The 22,795-nt window shown below is 53.3% G+C and overlaps 1 protein-coding gene across 5 annotated transcripts in view; it reads left to right on the top strand.

The window, feature by feature from the left end:
• The window catches only part of LOC144603986 (ankyrin repeat and fibronectin type-III domain-containing protein 1-like), a 183,412-nt gene that overhangs the window by 6,578 nt on the left and 154,039 nt on the right, over positions 1 to 22,795 (top strand). For 2 of the 5 annotated variants that reach the window (XM_078417930.1, XM_078417929.1), the window contains exons 1-3: positions 1,378 to 1,507; positions 5,553 to 5,821; positions 7,773 to 7,999. In XM_078417930.1, coding sequence (XP_078274056.1) covers positions 1,401 to 1,507; positions 5,553 to 5,821; positions 7,773 to 7,999 — 603 coding nt within the window. In that variant the 5' untranslated portion in view covers positions 1,378 to 1,400. Of the gene's footprint in view, positions 1 to 1,207; positions 1,249 to 1,377; positions 1,508 to 5,552; positions 5,822 to 7,772; positions 8,000 to 22,795 lie in introns of those variants that run through there. The other 3 variants (XM_078417931.1, XM_078417933.1, XM_078417932.1) reach the window with 2 other exon arrangements.

Here is a 22,795-nt window from a genome sequence, read left to right as displayed (position 1 = left end):
TTAGCTTGGACCAGTGACACTTTGCCAAAGGCTTTACTGAAGTCTACGTAAACTATGCAGATAATGTTTAGACCCAAGACTCTTCATGCGGTAAAAGGTTTTCACAAGAAATGTTGATTGTTTCCATTTTTATTTTAAAATCCCAGCACCTACAATTCTTTTCATTTCAATTTTGCTCAATTATTTTGTAATTAGATTTTGATTTTCATCTTTATGGACTACACCAACCACATCACTCTCAGCAGTACGTTGTATCACCCCTCTGAAAAATTCAATCAAATTGCTTAGACAGGAACTTCCCTGAACAAAACGATTCTCATTTTGATTATTCTCTGCCTCTCCTGTCCCTCAGAATTATTTCCAATTACTGCCCTCTCACTGACATTAGACTCACCCGTCTGTGATTACCTAGCTTGCTTATGCTGTACCACACAAATAAAGGCAATACCCATATCGTCCTCCTGTCACTTGGCACCTCATCTACAGCCAGTCAAGATCTAAACTTTTTTTGTCAGGTATCCGGCCCAGGGATAGACACCCCATCCCGGGAACAGACACTGCACCCCTGGACTCACACACCCATCCCCAGAGACAGACCCACCTCCCGTGACCCACACACCCATCCCCAGAGACAGACCCACCTCCCCTGACCCACACTCCCCTCCCCTGACCCACACTCCCCTCCCCTGACCCACACTCCCCTCCCCTGACCCACACACCCCTCCCCTGACCCACACTCCCCTCCCCTGACCCACACTCCCCTCCCCTGACCCACACTCCCCATCCCTGACCCACACTCCCCTCCCCTGACCCACATTCCCCTCCCCTGACCCATACTCCCCTACCCTGACCCACACTCCCCTACCCTGACCCACACTCCCCTCCCCTGACCCACACTCCCCTCCCTGGCCCACAGAACTCTCCCCTCCCCTGACCCAGACAACCTTCCCCAGGAACAGACCCCCTCCCCTGACAGCTGCCCTCAGTCCCCAGCTCCTCTCTGGGGCTGGTACCGGGGAGGGAAGGGGAGGGGAGGGGAGGGGGTCCGATTCCGGGCTCGGCCCCCCATCCATGGTCCCGGAGATCCCTCCAGAGGGGGAGCGTGGGGGTTGCACCGGGGGGCAGATGTATGTCCTGTTTCAGTGTTGTGTGCCACTACACTCAGTGTGCGATGCATGTGTGCCTGAATGCCTGAATAGAGCTTTGACTGAGGTTTATTCATCGCGCTGCAGCTGCAGACAACATCAGGTGACCTGCTTTCTGAAGTCGATCTCTTTTTGTGTGTGGGGGATATACTCTGGGTGTCGGATGGGAGTGTGTCGGTGATCCGGCCAGGCGGTGCATTGAACTGAGCAAAGGGACGGAGCGGACTGCCCCGCGAGTGGACAATCGCATCGGCCATGTCCACTTTCGGCAAGCTGACCGATTACTTCCAGCTCCGCAAGTCCAGAGCAGAGCTGCGGGTCAGCGGCACGGACACCAGAAGAGGCGACAGCCCGCAGCCCAGGTACCGAGCTGGGTGGGTGGGGATGCAGACAACTGTGGGCGAGGGCGGCGGTGGCCAGGGCTGGCCGCATGTACCAGCGGTGCAGCAGCACGGGGAGAGAGAGACCTTTCATTCCAGCTGTGGCGTGTGGCTGTGACAGTGGGCGAGGTGGAGTGTGCACTCGCCCCTCCTTAGAGTGGCCCAGCCCCCTGTCCAGCAACAGCCCCCCCACCCCCTCCCCTTACGTTTCCTCACTACCCATGGCAAGTCTGCCTTTGATGCACCGAGAGCTGGGCAGGCAGGCAGAGGTTTACTCAACGTTTTAAATCAAATTCTCAATGCCCCAATCCCATGCATCCTGACCACGCTGTAACTAACAGGCCAGCCCGCGGGGGATCCTTGAACTTTGGGAAGGAGGTGTGGCTGCTGGAGGTATCGATGGGAATCGAATGGCCTCCTGTGCCATAATAAGTACGAGGATTTGGGGCAGCTGGTGTAGGCGGTGGAGGTGTCCAGAGGAAGCGAATGGTTTTCTGTGAATGAGAGCACGTTCTTCTGAAATGTCCAAACCTTTAACAATCTCTTGTTGGTGATTCCTTGTGGAGAGTCTTTGCCTGAGGCACCAGGTGACGATTGGTGTCTTTGAGTCATTCATTTACAGAGACATACAGCATGGAAACAGGACCTTAGGCCCAACCCTTCCATGATGCCCCATCAATGCTGGCCCCGCCTGCCTGTCCATGTACCTGTCCAACTGTTTTAAAATGTTGTTATAATACCTGGCAACTCGTTCCATGTACCCACCGGCTTTGACGACTATGGGCGGCTTGATTGTAATCAGGTCCAGTCTTGGATAGCACGTAACAAAAAAAGCTTTTCTCTGTAACTCAGTACACGTGACATTAAAGTAAACCAAACCTGTTGTGTCAGCTGGGCGCGGAGATGGGCAAGGGATGGAGACCCCCCCTGTCACCTGGGAAAGGGACTGAGTGCCTTGTCTCTGACCCCATGGCACACCAGCCCCTCGGCTGCCTCGCTGGAGGCTCGGTGTGGGAGTCACACTTGCCCAACCTGAGCCTGTGCCACAGGCGATCTGCTTAAAGTATTGAATGTACTTCTGGCTGCTCCATGACAGGAAGGATGGGGAGGCTTTGGAAAGAGTGCAGAGGAGGTTTACCAGCATGACGCCTAGATTAGGGGGTTCTAGCTGCTGCGGGAGATCATTTTTGTTACAGAGTGTTGGGTGTCTGGGTATGCTGTATAGGTTTAAGAATTCCTTTATTATTGAGCGGTCTACTTTCTCCTTGCTTTCTGTCTTGCATTTAAATGTACATATAAAATTCCTTGGGCTTTTCCTAACAGATATGAGGATGAGACATTATCAAGACAAATGCTGGGTTTCAACCTGAAACATTGACCATCCCTCTGCTTCCATAGGTGTCGCCTGACCCCCTGAGTTCCTCCAGCAGGTTAATTAGGCTCTGTCATTTCATGCAGTACCCAGTATGTGGACCTCTGCAGTGCATGGAGGTGACATAAACTATACCAAACCAATGGCTGCTCAATGTAACACGGAGTCCTGATCTTTAGATTGTTTAGTTTAGATTAGTTTAGAGATGCAACATGGAACCAGCCCCTTCGGTTCACTGAGTTCCTCCAGAAGTATGATTGTTGCTCCAGATTCCAGCATATGTAGTCTCTTGGGTCTCCACTTTTTGTAATGATGCCCACTTTTAAAACTAGACAGTCTTCATAAAGCAAAATACAAAGTGCTGGAGGAACTCAGCGGGTCAGGCAGCATTTGTAGACTAGGCCTGAAGAAGGGTCCCGACCCAAAACATTGTCTTTCCATTCCTCCACAGATGCTGTCTGACCTGCTGAGTTCCTCCAGCATCTGCTGTTCCTAGTGTCTCCTAGACAGAATTCACATCTGTAAATGTTCAAACTGTGCTGCAGTTTGTCAAGACTAACAGCAGGCAGGTGCCAACAGATTGGAATGTTTCTGCAGCAATGAAGCGCAGGCTCTCTGACCTCCTTTGATATTAACCGTGCTCCTCAGAGCAGCTGAGCTGCCCTCAATACCCAGTGAAAGTTTACGCACACAATCAAAAGATCCTGAAACTAGGTGCGGATCTTATTAACTTTTGTGGATGAGATACTAAAGGCACAGGAACTCTGCACCGTCGCAGTAGGTGTCCTGTGACACCACTTAGACCTGAGACTGCGGATGTGGGAGTGTTCTGATTATAGTCCCTCTTGCTCAGTTTTTGTACCCGTAAGATGATGGGAGCACAGGCCTCTCCTACGCCCATATTCCCTGCATGTTGGTGTATAGGATTATTAAGGGGTTGGACACATTAGAGGCAGGAAACATGTTCCCAATGTTGGGGGAGTCCAGAAAACAGGGGCCACAGTTTACGAATAAGGGGTAGGCCATTTAGAACGGAGATCAGGAAAAACCTTTTCAGTCAGAGAGTTGTAAATCTGTGGAATTCACTGCCTCAGAAGGCAGTGGAGGCCTATTCTCTGAATGCATTCAAGAGAGAGCTAGATAGAGCTCTTAAGGATAGCGGAGTCAGGGGGTATGGGGAGAAGGCAGGAACGGGGTACTGATTGAGAATGATCAGCCATGATCACATTGAATGGTGGTGCTGGCTCGAAGGGCCGAATGGCCTCCTCCTGCACCTATTGTCTATTGTCCATTGCCAGGTGCATGTTACGCTGTGCTCAGTCCATGGATCAGGGTCCTGGCAGTAGTTAGGTCCCTCTGGTCTTCTCTGCTGGCTGTGTGTGGGACGGTAAGATGATGTGGGTGAACAGATCAGTTCCATGCACCAACCATTGCTGCGTCACTGGGCTGAGGACCAGGGAAGAATATGGTTTTGGGAACAACTCTGCCCAAGACCGCAACAAATTGCAGAAAGTTGTAAATGTAGTCCAGTCCAACTCACAGACCAGACTTCCCACTGCTGACTCCATCTACACTTCACACTGCCTTGGGAAAGAAGCCAATATAACCAAAGACCAGTCATACCCAGGTCAGTCCTCCTTCTCCCGGATCCTGTCCGGCAGAAGATACAGAAACTTGAAAGAGCACACCACCAGACACAGGAACAGCTTCTTCTCCTCTGTTAACAGGCTTCTGAACAGTCCATCTATTCACCTCCACCCTATTGCGGACATTGGATTCTGTCTCAGGAACTGATGCGCTTTTATGCTGAGAGCTATATTCTGCACTCTGTATCTTCCCCTTTGCTCTACCTATTGTGCTTGAGTTAGACGATTGTATTTATGTATAGTATATTTGATTAGAAAGCATGCAAAACAAAACTTTCCACTGTACCTGGGTGCATGTGGCAACAATACTGGCAGGCGCCAGTGTCGATCAATGCAACTGTCCACAGGAGCTAGTCAGGCTCTGTGGGTGGTGGGAGGGGTCTGAGGGTGGTGGGAGGGGTCTGTGGGTGGTGGGCGGGGTCTGTGGGTGGTGGGCGGGGTCTGTGGGTGGGGTCTGTGGGTGGTGTGCGGGGTCTGTGGGTGGTGGGTGGGGTCTGTGGGTGGTGGGCGGGGACTGTGGGTGCTGGTGGCGTCTGTGGGTGATGGGTGGTGGGTGGGGTCTGCAGGCAGTGGGCGGGGTCTGCAGGCGGTGGGCGGGGTCTATGTGTGATGGGTGGGGTCTGGGTGGTGTGCGGGGTCTGTGTGTGGTGGGTGGAGTCTGTGGGTGGTGGGCAGGGTCTGTGGGTGATGGGCAGGGTCTGTGGGTGGTGGGTGGAGTCTGTGGGTGGTGGGCGGGGTCTATGTGTGATGGGTGGGGTCTGGGTGGTGTGCGGGGTCTGTGGATGGTGGGTGGGGTCTGTGGGTGGAGTCTGTGGGTGGTGGGTGGGGTCTGGGTGGGGTCTGTGGGTGGTGGGCGGGATCTGTGGGTGGTGGGCGGGATCTGTGGGTGGTGGGTGGAGTCTGTGGATGGTGGGCAGGGTCTGTGGGTGGTGGGCTGTGGGTGGTGAGTGTGGTTTCCTGGATCTGCTGGGCGATTGGCTGAGTGTCTCCCTCTCCCCCCTCCCCTCAGGTCACTGGACCGGAGACCGCAGCGCGCTGGGCTGGTACAGTCAGGGACATTGCCCAGCATCCCGCAGTCACCAACCGCTGCCACCCGGACCCAGGGGCAGCCCCTTGCCGACCAAGGCGGGCCCCCTCTCCCCACGAGGGTGAAGCCCCTCCCCACAGGAGACCCGGAGAGACCAGACCCTGAACGGGGCGGACACCCCCTCGTCGCTGGAGCCCACGAGAGGCCCCATCCTGCCGGAGCTCAGGACCCCGCTCCCGACCTGCACCTCGGTGAGTTCATCGGCCATCGAGACGCGCTCACTCACTCAGTCACCACACGCCAAACCATCCACTGTCCGAGTATTTCCCCATTGATGCTCCGCCCTATCGGCAGGTCACATTTCGGAGTCTACAGACCACTCCTGTCCGTGTCATCCGTCCCCTGCTGTTCACTCGGATGGATTCCACATCACCATCAACTGTCTTCGTATCACCACTCGGCACTGGTCTGCTGCCTTCCTTCATTAACATCACCCCAACTTCTTTCCCCTTTGACCAGTTCCTTTGAATTGCTGATGGTAGCTTAACATACTTAGCACAGAACTGTATGCAGTAGGCCAGCTGTGGTCACCCCAATGACTTGGTCTACTGTAATATATCGATCCAACTCTAATAGTCTAAACCCTGATCAATGAAGCCACATACAGTAATCATATAAACTGCAAAAGATGCACTACAGAAAGCATACTGTCGGGAAGTATTATAGCTCTGCCCAAGATTGTACAAAATTGCAGAGTTGTGGATGTAGCCCAGTCTATCACACAGACCAGACTCCTCACCATCTCCTCTCCACCTACACTCATGCTGCCTCAGGAGAGCAGCTGACATAATCAAGGACCGCTCACACCGCGGTCATTCCCTCTTCTCCTCTGCCTCGTGGGACAGAAGATACAAAAGCTTGAAGGCACCTATCCAAAGGTTCAGGAACAGCTTTTTCCCCCCGATGTTATCAGACTACTAAATAGTCCTCACATAGCTGGGGTATAGTCCCAATCTCCCAACCTACCTCATTGCTGCCCTTGAACTTTTTTTTAATCTGCACTTTCTCTGTAGATGTAACACTATATTCTGCACACTGGTTCTTTTCTCTTTGCACTATGTGTTGTACTTGTGTTTGGTTTCATAGTACTTAATAATAAGCCAATACCAATACCTGCATTGAGGGTCCCAGCACTGATCGTTGTGCTTCACCAGTGGTCACAGCTTCCAAACACAAAAGCTACCCTCCACCTCCAGCCCCTGGTTTCTATTACCAAACCAACTTTACACTCCAATCGCCAACTTGTCTTGGATCGCAATGGCTCTCGTCTTTTGTACCAGTCTCCCCTGTGGGTCCATGGAAAAGGCTTTACGTAAGTCCATGTCAACTTTGTCAACCTAGCTGCCCTCGTCAATGTATTTTCTACTTCAAAAAATTCATTGACATTCGTCGGACAGGATCTCTGACCAACAGATCCCTGCTGACCAGAGCTGACCAATCCTTGCTTCTCCATCTCTACATTAATCCTAAACTTCAGAAATGTTTCCAATAATTCCCATTGGACCCACTGGCATGCACTATCTGGCTTATCCCTGCTCCTTTTCTCTCTTCCATTTGCTCATTTCCCATCTCCTATCCCTGATTCCTCATTTATCTCTCCTCTTTCTCCACCTTTCCCTTCCACTCACATCCCTCCCTCCCTCCAGCTTTACATTTCATTCCACTTCTCCCCTTATCTGCCTCCCTTTTGTCTCATTTTCACCTCTAGCCTTTTGTCACTTACTCTGCCACATCTGCCAATCACCCCAGATGAAGGCCAAGATGCTAAAAACCTTCTTACTACCCTATTCACCTATGAGCGAACTTTCAAGGATCTATGTACCTGCACACCTCGATCCCTCTCCTCCACACCATTCCCGGGCCCTGCCACTCTCTGTGGAGGTCCTGCCCTGGTTTGACTTCCCAAAATGCAACACCTCACACTTATGTGCATTAAACTCCATTTGCCATTCCTCGGCTCGCTTGCTCAGCTGATTGAGATCTTGCTGTAATTTCTGATAATCGTTTTCACTATCCACAATACCACCTATTAAAGAGTCACCTGCTAACATAGCTCCTCAGATACAGGCCCTTGCTTGCCAGACCATCCCTTGCCTGTCGCGAGCCCATGGGCCGATGGCTGTGTTTGCTGGTCATCCCCAGATGAACCCTGGCAGAGGAGGGAGGATGGCGGGTCCAGCATCCCGCAGGAGGGAGTGGACCCCTGCGGTCTTGGGACAGGCATCGGCGAGACACCCTTCTCCAGATTACGATCCGTGCACCTGAGGAAGAGCGTCTCTGTGGATGACCACCTGAGCTGGTTGGAGAGCACGCAGGACCTTTCCGAGAGCAGAATGGAGAGGGTGAAGGTCAACCTGAGAAGAAAGTTTGTGAGTAAAATGCTTCTTCTGATTGACGCTGTGAACTGTTGGGTTAAAGTGTTGTGTACTGTCCAGTTGTCAGTGAGGAGATTAACGTGGCGGTGAGGAGTTGAAGATGCTTGTGATCGGCAGTGGACTGGGTTGAGGGGAGGGAGGGCCATGTGTCTGTAAACAGGAGGAGCCCAGGTTATGGTGTCCAGGGTGGATGGGCGGTTTGGCAGTGGGATCACCCGCTGCGCTAGCCCGTGAGGGGCCCGTTTGCTTTTTGCTCTGGTGTAACGGTAAGTCTGCTGAAGTCGCTCCGGAGACTGTGCAACACGCTCGGCTCAGGATTGCTGAATGAGTGGCTGTGATTGCATTTTGTGCTTCATGCTTTGAATATATCAAATTTTATTCATTCACTGAGTTGCTGCAGGGATTTTCTCAATGAGTTTTGAGTGCTGAATATGTGCGGGTGTTGTGACAGAGTTGAGTTGCTGCCCAGTGCGTCCCGTGAATCACTGTTCCTCGCGGATGTGCAGGGATCATTCCACGGACATCACCAAGGCAAGGAGAGCTGCTTGCCCTGCTAGACTACGTTAGCAGCTTCCTTTACTGCAGCGTCCGAAGTGTCAAGTGTTTAATTGTTATATGTAGCGACAACGGAAAAATTACATTCTTACTGCATAACAGGTCTGCAAAACACAATACATGCAGGTAATATATAATAAACAATTGAATAGCTTTGTAACACTGTACTTGTGCAAAGCTCCCTGTCTTTAGTGCACCCAATGGACTGTCAATGTTTGTACTTAGGACTTTGGGCTTTTCTGCAGTGGTGTTGGGGTTATTAATTAATTGAATGTTGAGTTGAGCCCTCGATGTGCATGTAAGCTGCTTCCCAATGAAGCCGTTGTTATTGACCAGGCAATGCGTCTGTTGTGACCACACTGCAGCAGGGTCGGTGATTTTGCAGTGCCTGACGTTTCACTCTCAGCTGCACCGCCCATCATTCGGGGAGCCGAGGGACTTCGTCTTCACCAACTCCTCACCTTTAACCATCGTTGACAACTAAAGTTTTATACAGCTGTTACCCGGTCCGTGTGTGAGGGGTTAGATCATACGGTGATTACCCGGTTCACATGTGAGGGAGAGATTGTACACAGATCACCCGGACCATGTGTGAGGGGAGATCATATGATGGTTACATGGGTGCATATGTGAAGGAGATCATACAGTTATTACCTGGTCCGTGTGCGTTGGAGATCATATGGTGATTATTCAGTCCGTGTGTAAGGGAACGATCATATACACATCACCTGGTTCGTATGCGAGGGGAGATCAATTGGTGATTACATGGATGTGTATGTGTGGGAGATCATACAGTGATTACCCGGTCCGTGTGCATTGGAGAACATTCATTCCAATGAGAATGATATGTCCTCAGGGAGGATGTCATGTGTGAGCAAATTAAAGATGACATTAAACTTGAGAAAAGACCATTATAATTGTGCAGAGCAGATCAGAATTGGCCAGCAGATCAGAAGATTGGACATCATGTAAAGCAGCAGTGAATGACTGAAGGATAAGCAAGGAACAATTAAATACAAGACAATGTTATCTAGAATGTAAAAACAGAAAAGAAGAGATTTTGAAGACTCTGGGCCAGATGCAAGCAAATGGGATGAGCTTCAATGGTCGTTATGATAAATTGGGCTGAAGGGCCCATTTCCATGCTGTATGACTCTATCTAATCCTAGATGTATGAAAGAGTAAAGAGTTAACAATGTGAGCATCGGTCCCAGAGAAAGTGAGTCTGGGCATTAATAATGGAAAACAAGGATATGGCAGAAAAATTAAATGGGTATTTTGCATTAGGTCAGTCTTCAGATGAGGTTAGGTTTATTCCTGACACGTGTACCATGGTACACTGAAAAGCTTTGTTTCGCATACTAATCAAATAGATCAGATATACTGTACATAAATACAATCAAGTCAAATTCGAGTATAATAGGTAGAGCAAAGGGGAAGATACAGAGTGCAGAATATAGTTCTCAGCATTGTAGTGTACCAGTTCCATAGACAAAGTCCAACGTTCACAATGGGGTAGAGGTGAATGGGACAGTACCCAAGCTTATGGAAGGACCGTTCAGAGGTGCTGATAACAGAGGAAGAAGCTGTTCCTGAGTCTGGTGGTGTGCGCTTTTATGCTTCTGTACCTTCTGCCAGACGGGAGCAGGGAGAAAAATGATTGACCAGAATGGGACAAGTCTTTGATTATGTTGGCTGTTTTTCCGAGGCAGTGTGAAGTATAGATGGATCATTGGTGGGGAGTCTTGCCTGTGTGATAGACTGGGCTACATCTAAACTCTGCGATTTCTTACGGTCTTGGGCAGAGCTGTTCGCAAATGAAGCTATGATGCAATCGAACATTTTCCTTCCATGGTGCATCTGTAGAGGTTCGTGAGCGTTATTGGAGACACGCCAAATTTCCTCAGTCTCTCCAGGCAGGGACTGGTGTGGTTTCCTGGCTCTCGCATCAATGTGGTTGGTTCACACCAGGTCATTGGCAATATTAACGTCAAGGAGCTTGGAGCTCTCAACCATTACCACTTCCGCACCATTGATGCTGATTGGGGGCATGTACTCCACCATGCTTCGTGAAGTAGATAACTAGCTCCTTCGTCTTGTTGACATTGAGGGAGAGGTTATTGTCCTGACAACTTGTCACTAAGTTCTCTAGCTCGTTCCTGTAGTCCGTCTCATCATTGTTTGGGATCCAGCCCACCATGGTGTCATGTGCAAACTTGTAAATTGAGTTAGAGCTGAATCTGGCTGAACAGTCATGAGTATGACCAAATACCGATGCTCCACAAGGATGCATTCTCAGAGTATAGTAGGGGACTGAGAACATTTCCTTGCGGGGCACTGGAGTTGAGAATTATTGTGGAGGAGATGTTTTCACCAGCCTCAAAGATTGTGGTTTGTGGGTCAGAAAGTTGAGCATCCAGCAGCAGAGGGGGGAACTTGGATAGGAATATGGTGTTGAAGACAGAATAATAGTCGATATTATGGAAGAACTATAGTAATAGGAGTTGCTGTTGTCTAGCTTTCCACGTTAAGGGCCAGGGAGATGGCATCTGTTGTAGTAGACCTGTTGCGATGGTAAGCAAACAATAGACAATAGGTGCAGGAGGAGGCCATTCGGCCCTTCGAGCCAGCACCACCATTCAATGTGATCATGGCTGATCATTCTCAATCAATACCCCGTTCCTGCCTTCTCCCCATACCCCCTGACTCCACTATCCTTAAGAGCTCTATATACCTCTCTCTTGAATGCATTCAGAGAATTGGCCTCCACTGCCTTCTGAGGCAGAGAATTACACAGATTTACAACTCTCTGACTGAAAATATTTATCCTGATCTCCGTTCTAAATGGCCTACCCCTTATTCTTAAACTGTGGCCCCTTGTTCTGGACTCCCCCAACGATGGGGACATGTTTCCTGCATCTAACGTGTCCACCCCTTCATAATCTTATACACCAACATGCAGGGAACACGGGCGTAGGAGAGGCCTGACAACTCTCTGACTGAAAAAGTTTTTCCTCATTTCCGTTCTAAATGGCCTACCCCTTATTCTTAATCTGTGGCCAAACTGCAGTGGATCAAGGCTGGCCAGGAGGCTGGAGTTAATGTGCGCCATCTCCAGTCTCTCGAAGTGCAAGGGAGGAGTGAGGTAACATGTCAGTAGCCACTGTAAACAGGACGTGGCAAGGAAGGAACTGGGGACCGTGCTGGTGACCAGTGCAGTGGTGCTGATCACACGGCTGAGTGGAGCAGAGCAGAGGTCCAGGGTCCCAGCCATCCATCCCAGACGCAGGGAGTGAGCGAGAGAGTTGTGGCATTGTTTCTAACATTTGAAAAACATTTACAATCAGGGATGGTTCCAGTAAAAGACTACATCGGTGCTACCTCCTGCATCCACGCAGAATTCACTTCATCAACTTCATGACCAATTTCCATCCTGCATTCAAATTCACTTGGACCATCTCCGACTCCCCAGATCTCATCATCTCCGTCACAGGAGACAGATTATTGACCGACATTACTATAAACCCACTGACCCCCATAGCTATCTAGATTACACTTCTTCCCACCCTGCTTCCTGTAAAGTCTCTATCCCCTACTCCCAATCCTCTGTCTCATCCGCATCTGCGCCCAGGATGAGGTGCTCCATACCAGGGCATCAGAGATGTCCTCACTCTTTAGGAAACGGTGGTTCCCCATCTCCATTAAAGATGAGGCTCCCACTAGTGCCTCCTCGATACCCCGCAGCTCCGCTCTTGCGCTGTATATGTATCTCCACTCTGTATATGTATGTGGGTGTGTGTCCGTGTGTCTGTCTGTATGTGTGGGTGTGTGTGCATCTGTATGCGTGCGTGTGAGGTGTTGTGCGTATGTGTGAGTTTGTGGGTGTGTTTGCGGGTATCTCTGGATGTGTGTCTGCGTGCGCGTGCGTGAGTGTGTGCGTGTGTGTGAGTGTGTGTGTGTGTGTGTGTTTGCATGTCTGTGGGTGTGCGTGTGTGGGGAGTGTTGTTGTCCTGGTTGGCTGGTCGTGGGCAAGCCAGTTGTTGCTGTGAATTAGTGATGAGTGGTGCAGTCAGCGTGTTACCTGATCGCAGGCAGTGGAGATAGCATCACTCATTACCAGTGTTGTTGGGGGTAATTAGCTGCGGCAGGCAAACGGAGCGTGAGTGTGGCAGGATCCGGTTTCGTACCGTCCCCTGTCGAGGAAGAGTGGCTCAAGGAGCATTTCGCAAGGGGAGTGGTGGTGGGCGATCACTACCTGCCAGACCCTTTCTCGGAGAGTGGACCGGGGGAGAGTGGACTGGGGGCGGGAGGATCCCTAGGGAGAGAAGACCCCGGGGAGAGAGGACCCCGGGGAGAGAGGACCCCGGGGAGGGAGGACCCCAGGGAGAGAGGACCCCGGGGAGAGAGGACCCCGGGGAGGGAGGACCCCAGGGAGAGAGGACCCCGGGGAGGGAGGACCCCGGGGAGGGAGGACCGGGGGAGAGAGGACCCCGGGGAGGGAGGATTGGAAGAGAGAAGAGCCGGGGAGAGAGGCACCCCAGAGTGTTGGCGACAGGGAGCGAACGAGTCCAGAGTCTACACAATGAAGAAGCTGTGTGTCAGGGTAAGGCGCTGCTGTGTGTCTGGTTCCGTGTGTGACCGTGTGTGACTGTAGTGAGCTGGCAGAACACCCAGTCATGCTCAGGGATGGGAGGAACTGACCCTCAGAGGGGTGTGTGAGGGGAGGAGGCGCCTCGGAGGGGGCTGGAGGGAGGCTGCCCCTCGGTGGGTACCGAGGGGGGGTGGGGAGCTGCTCCGTCCCTGGGCACTGGCTTTGTTATTTGCTATTGTCATCAATAACCTGAGGGAGAGGCGCGAGCGAGCGAGCTTTCCTAGTTTGCTGACGGCACAGAAACCGATGGGAGGGCATGTTGGGAGGCACGCAGTCCTCTGCACACTTACTGTTGAAGTCTGTGATGCCAGTGATGAATGCATTTAGGCACCAAAATGGCCCAGTCAAAGCAAGGGCTGTTAGGGGAAGATTATTATTATTATTATTATTATTATTATTATTATTATTATTATTATTGTGCAGTGAACAGAACAGGAGGGATGAAGAGGCTGGAATGGGTTAAAGGGAAATGGAGAGGTTATTGGCTTATTATTGTCACGTGTGCAGTGAAGAACGTAGTTTGCGTGTTGTCCAGTCAAATCATACGATACATGAGTATTACCAAGCCATACACAAGTACAACAGGTGATGCAAGGAGAAAATGACCAGAATGCAGGATATAGGGTTACAGCATTATAGTGTTATTTTTACTGGGGAAATGCAGGTTAAAAAAGGTGCCAGGTCCACAATGGGGTAGGTTGGAAGATCGGGACGACCATCTATCATGTGAGAGGAACGTTCAGTAGTCTGATAACAATGGGGAAGAAGCTCTTCCTGAGACTGGTGGTACGTACTATCAAGCTTTTGTAACTTTTCCCCATGGGAGAGGGGAGACAAAGGAATGACTGAGGTGGAAATGGCCAGAGGATGTTACAGCGATTGGGTAGGTGAGGAGCTGAAGGGGGGATGGAAATTATAGGGTTGTGCGATCTGGAAATGGGTTACAGAGAAAGGGAGGGTATAAAGGCTTCCTCGGTGCCTCTCCCACAGTGCGGCACTCCTTCCCCTCACCATCCACAGTGCAACGCTCCTTCAGTGCTGCCCCACCTACAGTACGGGGCTGAAGGCCCCCCTGTGGGGGGTCTCTCTAAGCAGGGATTCTCCCCTGCTACATCGAGGACCTGGGGTGGAGGGCACTGCACCGAGGAGTCCCTTGCAACCTGTTTCTTGCGATTCACAGACTCGCGAGCCGCCTGCCACTTGTGCGGGCTGGAAGAGTCTGTGTTCCACGTGTATGTGGAGTGTGTGAAGTTGCAGCCCCTGTTCCACCATCTAAAGGGGCTGCTCCTTGCCTTCAGGCTGACCTTCACATCCACCATCCCCATCTTTGGACAGCCTGTGTGTAGGGGAGAGGGTAAGACCGAAGATGTCCTGATCGGGTTGCCCCTGGGCCTGGCGAAGCTGGCCATCCGCGAGTCACGGCTCCAGGTGCCCGAGCCAGCTGCCTGCCCCTTTTCCGGGGTTACGTCCGTGCCCAGGTGGTACATGAGAGGGACTACGCGCTGTCCACGGGTGCCCTGGGGAATTTCCGGGACCGTTGGGCTCCGTGTGGGGTGGAAGTCATCCTCAATAAGGATTGCTATATATAGTTGTATAGTAGTTTATTTAGTATATTTGTTTGTCTTGTATTATGGTGGTGGGTTTTGTTTTGATTTATTTTGTACTGTAATTATTGTTATTAAATGATTAAATTATTTTTTGTTAAAAAAACAGTGCGGGGCTGCCTCGGTACCTCCCCTCCCTCACTGCTGCCCCTCCCTCACTGCCGCCCCTCCCTCACTGCCGCCCCTCCCTCACTGCCGCCCCTCCCTCACCGCCGCCCCTCCCTCACCACCGCCCCTCCCTCACTGCCGCCCCTCCCTCACTACCGCCCGTCCCTCACCGCCGCCCCTCCCTCACCGCTGCCCCTCCCTCACCGCTGCCCCTCCCTCACTACCGCCCCTCCCTCACTACCGCCCCTCCCTCACCGCCGCCCCTCCCTCACCGCCGCCCCTCCCTCACCGCCGCCCCTCCCTCACTACCGCCCCTCCCTCACTGCCACCCCTCCCTCACTACCGCCCCTCCCTCATTGCCGCCCCTCCCTCATCGCTGCCCCTCCCTCACCGCCGCCCCTCCCTCACCGCCGCCCCTCCTTCACCGCCGCCCCTCCCTCACTACCGCCCCTCCCTCACTGCCACCCCTCCCTCACCGCCGCCCCTCCCTCACTGCCACCCCTCCCTCACTGCCGCCCCTCCCTCACCGCCGCCCCTCCCTCACTGCCACCCCTCCCTCACTACCGCCCCTCCCTCACTACCGCCCCTCCCACAATACGCTCTCCCCACCAGCACGACAGCATCTTTTGGGGGGAGGGTGGTTAGGGGTGTGTCTTGTTCTGAAGGTGCCGGTGGGAGGTGGGTGAGGGAAGGGCCGGTCTATCTGAGGGTGGAGACTCCCCTGAGATGCCCCTCCCTCATATGGCAGCTTGGGTCTGCACTCGGGCAGCAATGCCTGGGATGCCCACCGGATGGCAGCATTAAGCCATGTGGAGACTGATGGAATGTAACTGATGGCCACATACTGCAACAGTGCAGCCAACCCCACAGTGATGCAACCCTCCCTCGCAGGGACCTGCCCCACCCCACACAGATGCAGCTCTCCCCCGCGCTGGGGCCTTCCCCACCCCGCAGTGGTGCACCCCGCCCCCAGAGGGCAATCACTTCCCCCAGTGCAGCCTTCCCTGCAGTGGGCTCTCCCTCCCCCGCTGCAGCTTGTCCCCTTCCCTCCTGTGCAGCAATATCAATGCCCCCACCATGCTCTTCCCCCACGCCTCCCCTCGTTCCCTGGTCTTGCCCTGGGTCCAATGGTCCGCCCCACCCTCCCTCGGCTTTGAGTGTGGAGCTCTACTTCTGGGTGATGTGGATAGGGTTGGCGGGGTGGGTGGGGAGAAGATGCAGCGGGGACCCAGCTCAGAGACATTTCATTCCCCTCGATTTCATCTCATCCCCCACACACTAGGTCATGGGACGTGCAAACTCCACACAGACAGTGATGGAGGTTCAAATCGAACCCCGGTCACGGTGACCAGGGTAACACCTAGAAGGTTCAGACTGCATCACCGGAGCCCGGTAACTGAGCGGTGGCGTCAGTGGTAATGTCAGCTGTGATGACAATGGTGATGCTAGTGGCGGTGATGTCAGTGGTGACATCAGCAGCGGTGATGTTAGCAGTGGTGATGTCAGCGGTGACATCAGAAGTGATGTCAGTGGTGGTGACATCAGTGGTGATGTCAGCAGTGATGTCAGCGGTGCTGTCAGTGGTGGTGTCGCTGGTAACCTCACTGTGCCCGGGGTTTGCTGCCCGCTGGCAGGGCTGTGGGTGGATCTGATCTCCCGTGATCACCTCATTCTGACCCTGGCTGGGGGAAGGTCACTGATGGAGCCACTGTGATGGTTGAGCCAGGGCACTGCCCCGGGAACTCCAGCAGTGATGTCCTGGGACTGGGATACTGACCTCCAACAACTGTCTGCATCTGTGTGACCACTGACTCCATACCCTAGAGTGTTCCCCTCAATGCTCACTGAGGTTTATCATTCTGGTAAACCTCCTCTGCATCCTCTCCAAAGCCTCCACATCGTCCTGTAATGGGGCAACCAGAATTGCGCACATTACTCCATAAGCGGCCTAACTAACATTTTATTAAGCTGCATTATGACATCCTGACACTTATACTCAATCTCCCGAATGATGAAAGCAGTCATACCATACCCCTTCCTCACCACTCTATCTACCATACCCCTTCCTCACCACTCTACCACTCTCGGGGAGCTGTGTATTACCCTCGGGGAGCCTGGTGCTCACTTGCCGGGCACCCTGTGTCACCCGTCGGCACCCTGTGTCACCCGTCGGCACCCTGTGTCACCGGTCGGCACCCTGTGTCACCTGCGGGGCACCCTGTGTCACCCGTCGGCACCCTGTGTCACCTGCGGGGCACCCTGTGTCACCGGTCGGCACCCTGTGTCACCTGCGGGGCACCCTGTGTCACCGGTCGACACCCTGTGTCACCTGCGGGGCACCCTGTGTCACCGGTCGACACCCTGTGTCACCCGTCGGCACCCTGTGTCACCTGCGGGGCACCCTGTGTCACCCGCTGGTCACACCCTGTGTCACCCGCCTGTCGGCACCCTGTGTCATTGGTCGGCACCCTGTGTCATTGGTCGGCACCCTGTGTCACCCATCAGGCACCCTGTGTCACCCATCAGGCACCCTGTGTCACCCATCAGGCACCCTGCATCACCCGTCATCACCGTCACCCACTGGGGAGGCTGGTTGTCCCATCCTCTAACCAACACTAAACAGTCTTCAAGCCTCACAAATTTAAAAATAACTCCCTGAAACCCAAGGTGAACAGTGGCAGTACAGTGTTTTTACCAGATAGCACCAGAAATTGCCCGTGGATTTTTAATGAATAGCAAATTCTGTTAGTGCTCCAAGGAAAGTTATTTTTTAAAATAGCCCTGTGGTTTGGGGTTGAGTTGGCCAAGATGTAGGTTTCACTGTTTGGGAGGAGTCATAGAGTTATATGCATGGATACAGGCCCTTCAGCCCAACTTGCCCATGCTGACCAAGATGCCCCATCTACACTAGTCTCACCTTGTCTGCCTTTGGCCCATTTCTCTCTAAACCTCCTCCAACGTGATCCCACTACTGGCCACATCTTCTCATCTCCTTCCCTGTCTGCTTTCCGCAGAGACCGTTCCCTCCGAAACTCCCTGGTCAACTCGTCCCTTCCCACCCAAACCACACCCTCCCCAGGTACTTACCCCTGCAACCGCAGGAGATGCAACACCTGTCCCTTTACCTCCCCCCTTGACTCCATCCAAGGACCCAAACAGTCTTTCCAGGTGAGGCAGAGTTTCACCTGCACCTCCTCCAACCTCATCTACTATATCCGCCGTTCCAGGTGTCAACTTCTCTACATCAGCAAGACCAAGCGCAGGCTCGGCGATTATTCCGCTGAACACCTCCGTTCAGTCTGTCTTAACTTACCTGATCTCCCAGTTGCTCAGCTCTTCAACTCCCCCTCCCATTCCCAATCTGACCTTTCTGTCCTGGGCCTCCTCCATTGTCAGAATGAGGCCCAGTGAGACCTCATATTTCGCTTGGGTAGTTTACACCCCAGCGGTATGAACATTGACTTCTCTAACTTCACATAGCCCTTGCTTTCCCTCTCTATCCCCTCCCCCTTCCCAGTTCTCCCACCAGTCTTACTGTCTCCGACTACATTCTATCTTTGTCCCGCCCACTCCCCTGACATCAGCCTGAAGAAGGACATCACCCATTCCTTCTCTCCAGAGATGCTGCTGTCCCGCTGAGTTACTCCAGCATTTTGTGGCTTCCCTCTAAACCTTTCCTATCCATAAACCTGTCCAAATGTCTTTTAAATGGTGTTATAGTACCTGCCTCAACTGCCTTCTCTGGCAGCTTGTCCCGTATACCCAGTGCCCTCTGTGTGAAAAAGTTGCCCCTCGGGTTCCTGTTAAATCCTTTCTCCCTCACAAACCAATGTCTTTTGGTTTTTGATTACCTTACTCTGGGTAATAGACAGCATACATCTGCTGGACTCTCGTGGTCAAAATGTGGTCGTAGAGTAGGAGGGCAGGAGAAATCACAGAGGGGGAGCAGCGAGAGAGCATGTGGTCAAAATGTGGTAGTAGAACACCGACTTGAACATCGACTTCTCCAACTTTAGATAGTTCCTCTGTCCCTCCCTTCCCCTCCTCCTTCCCAGATCTCCCTCTATCTTCCTGTCTCCACCTATATCCTTCCTTTGTCCCGCCCCCCTGACATCAGTCTGAAGAAGGGTCTCGACCCGAAACGTCACCCATTCCTTCTCTCCTGAGATGCTGCCTGACCTGCTGAGTTACTCCAGCATTTTGTGAATAAATACCTTGCATCTGCTGGATCTCCCTATGATGTTAAACCTCTATGAGGCCATCCCTCAGCCTTCTGCTCTCCAAGGAATAGTCCTAGCCTGCCCAGCCTCGCCCTGTAGCTCAGGCCTGGAGTCCTGGCAACATCCTTGAATCAGCCACTGCAGGGGTGAGGATGTGTGTCCGCCTGTCTCCCCTGTCCTGCCTGGTGGGCGGCACGTGATCGGCATGGCTGGGGGTGGGGGGGGGTGGGGGGGGGGGGCGGAGAGAGCAGCCCGAGGGGTGCGGTCCCAGACCCAGAACTTCAGCAGATGTGTCGATGAACTCGCTTTGTGCCACTCTGATCCGCTCTGGGTCTAAGCAATTCCCACAAAAAACTACCATCAGCCATTTTGTGCACAGAACTCTGGGCTTTGATCTCCAGAGGAGAAGCACATTGGCATAGCTGGAAGAGCCGCTGCCTCACAGCGCCAAAGACCTGAGTTCCATCCTGACCTCGGGTAATGTCTGTGTGGAGTTTGCATGTTCTCCCTGTGACCGCATGAGTTTCATCCAGGTGCTCCGGTCTCCCACACCCCCTGACCTTTACCCCCTGACCCATACCCTCGACCCCCACACCCTCGACCCCCATACCATGGACCCCCACATCCGGCCATTACCAGCTGAAGGACCCTGGCTGTAGTGGAGGGAGGGGAGGTGCTGGGGGGAGGGGGGGGTGTGCAGATGGGTATGGGGGTGGGGTAGGAGGGACGGCTTTGATGTTCAGGACATTGGTGGGTCGGAGAATTGAGGGGTGTGTATGTGGGAGGGGATTCAGGGAATGAGAGGTGGTGGTTGCTGGCTGGTTGGGGAGGTGGGATGGCCGGGAATGCCAGAGTTGGGGCTGATCCCAGACCAGCTGTCGGGGGGGGCTCCTGACCCCAGGATCCAGTGTGATCCCCACACCCACAGAGTGGTTGGGTAGGCCCATCCCTCCCCCCTCGTATCCCACCCAGCTCCCCTACACCCGGCCACTTCAGGGCTGTCCTGACCCTGTCCTGCTCCGACCCCCCTTTGGCCCCATTGACCACCCCTCTGCCCCATTGATCACCCCTCTGCCCAACTGCCCCACTCTGCCCCATTGACCACCCCTCTGCCCCACGGAAAACCTCTCTGCCCCACTGACCATCCCTCTGCCTGACTGCCCCCACTCTGCCCCACTGATCACCCCACTGCTCTCCACTCTGCCCCACTCCCCCCACTCCGCCCACTCTGCCTCCAGCTCTGTCCAACTGACCATCCCTCTGCCCGCTTTCCACAGCCCCATCCCTCTGCCCGCTGTCTCCCGCTCTGACCGCTCTCCCTCTGATCACTGCTGCCCTCTAATCGCTGCTCGGCCACACTACCCCCTCTCTGCCCCACTGTCCTGCACTCCGCCCACTGACCACTTCTGCCCCCTCTCTGCCCCACTGCCCCCCTCTCTGCCCAACTGCCCCCCGCTCTGCCTACTGACCACTTCTGCCCCCTCTCTGCCCCACTGCCCCCCGCTCTGCCCCACTGCCCCCTCTCTGCCCCAGTACCCCTCTCTGCCCAACTGCCCCCCGCTCTGCCTACTGACCACTTCTGCCCCCTCTCTGCGCCACTGCCCCGCTCTGCCCCACTGCCCCGCTCTGCCCCACTGCCCCCTCTCTGCTCAACTGCCCCCCGCTCTGCCTACTGACCACTACTGCCCCCCTCTCTGCCCCACTGACCACTGCTGCCCTCTGAGGTGTGTGCAGAGTGTCAGGGACACTTACTGCTGGCCTTGCACAAAGGAACACAGATGGCAGGCAAATGTTTGTGGCAACGAGGAAAAATAATCTGTCCCGGCGTCTCGCTCCCAGCTTCCAAGTAAATGGTGAAGGGTAAAGGGTGGTTTGTTCCAGGAGCTAAATATAAACGGCGGGGGAACAATGGGGGCCTTTCATTCTCAGCCGATCACCCATCAGATCAGTCAGGCCTCTGAGCTGAGGCACCCAGCACTCTCAGCAAAGGGCACCATTTATTTGACAGTAACCCTTTCTGCAGTGCCTTCAACGTGCAGAATTCTTTTAAAACAGTGCCACTTGCAGCAAAGCAACGGTATTCCAAAAATGTGGCGTGGCCAGGCCACGGTGGGAGAGTGCCGTGTTGCAGTCCCTGTGCTATTCTGCAGCGACGACTGGCTCTGAAACTGTTCGCTGCTTTGAAGTGGCTCGTGGCATCGGCCAGCTAGGTGGACCTCAGCTGTCCACTCCCCTGCGGCCAAACCTGACTCTCGGACCACTCCGGGTGTACAGGTGGAGCAGGGTGATTGTGCGCTGCCTGGTGGCAGGTTCCTTGGGGAAGATGTGGTGGGATGGAGGAGCCTGTGGTCAGGGACATTGTGGGTGCTGGGTGCTGTCCACAGGAATGTCCCACAGGGAATTGGAGCAAGGTCAAGGTTGGCTTGGCTGTGGAAGATGGAGGGTTGTGGTGGAAGGGTGTTATTCTTGCTGGAGATCGGTGACCAGCGGAATTCCGCAGAGATGCGTGCTGGGACCTCTGTTTGTGACGTACATAAATGACTTGGACGTAGATGCAAATGTGGATGTCCACTTGAAACAAGTTCCCCTCCACAGCGGGACAGGCAACATCTCTAGAGGGGATGGATGACCGATATTTCAAGTCAGGACCTTTCTTCAGACTGAGATTGTGAGGTGTTGCACTTTGGGAGGCCAAATGTAAGGGGAACGTATGTAGTCAATGGCAAGTCCTTTTACTGCATTGACAAATATAGGGATCTCAGCGTCCATGCCCACAAGTAGATAGAGAAGTAAAGAAGGCGTATGGAATGCTTGTCTTCAGCAGTTGAGTCATTGAGTAAAAGAATCATCATGTTGCAGGTTTATAAAACATTGGTAAGGCCTCATTTGGAGTATTGCATGAAGTTCTGGTCGCCTGGGGAGCCAGTGAGCGCTGTGAAGAGGAACGTGGTGAGGGTGCTCCCTTTGCTGTGGTGAGGGGGAATATTGAGAGTCCATCCCCTTCCACCACTCCCTCTGGTTGCACAATTCTCTCCTCTTCTCTCCTTATCTCACAGCCATTGTCTTCTTCCCATCGCAGACCTTTGTCCTCCCATCTACAAATCAACCCCCCGCACCTGTATCCACCTATCACTCGCCAGGCTTTGTCCCACCCCCACCCCCCTTCCAGCCTTCTCCCCCCAATATAATCAGTTTGTAGAAGGGTCCTGACCCGAAATGTTATCTATCCATTTTCTCCAGAGATGCTACCTGACCTGTTGAGTCACTCCAGCACAGTGCATCTTACTCTGGGGCCTGTAAGGCATTGCTAATTTGCACGCTTCGTGACACTTTCATAAGATCATAAGTGATAGGAGTAGAATTAAGCCATTCAGCCCATCAAGTCTAATCCGCCATTCAATCATGGCTGATCTATCTCTCCTTCCCATCCCCATCCTCCTGTCTTCTCCCCATAACCTCTGACACCCATACTAGTTACTTCCCACTTCCCGCGTGCACTGTCCTGTGAGGTTCCAGAGTTTGATGCCAATGAGTTGCTGGTTTTGTGTGGGGTCTGTGTCCGTGTGGAACACCAATGCGACAGGCAGTCCTGAGAGACCCACGGAGTGTGGGCAGGATGCTCTCACTGCACTGATCTGAGCTGGTTTTAAAA

The sequence above is a fragment of the Rhinoraja longicauda genome, chromosome 21, assembly GCF_053455715.1.
Source record: "Rhinoraja longicauda isolate Sanriku21f chromosome 21, sRhiLon1.1, whole genome shotgun sequence".
Classification (NCBI taxonomy): domain Eukaryota; kingdom Metazoa; phylum Chordata; class Chondrichthyes; order Rajiformes; family Arhynchobatidae; genus Rhinoraja; species Rhinoraja longicauda.
This window is presented reverse-complemented; position numbering and strand designations above follow the sequence as displayed.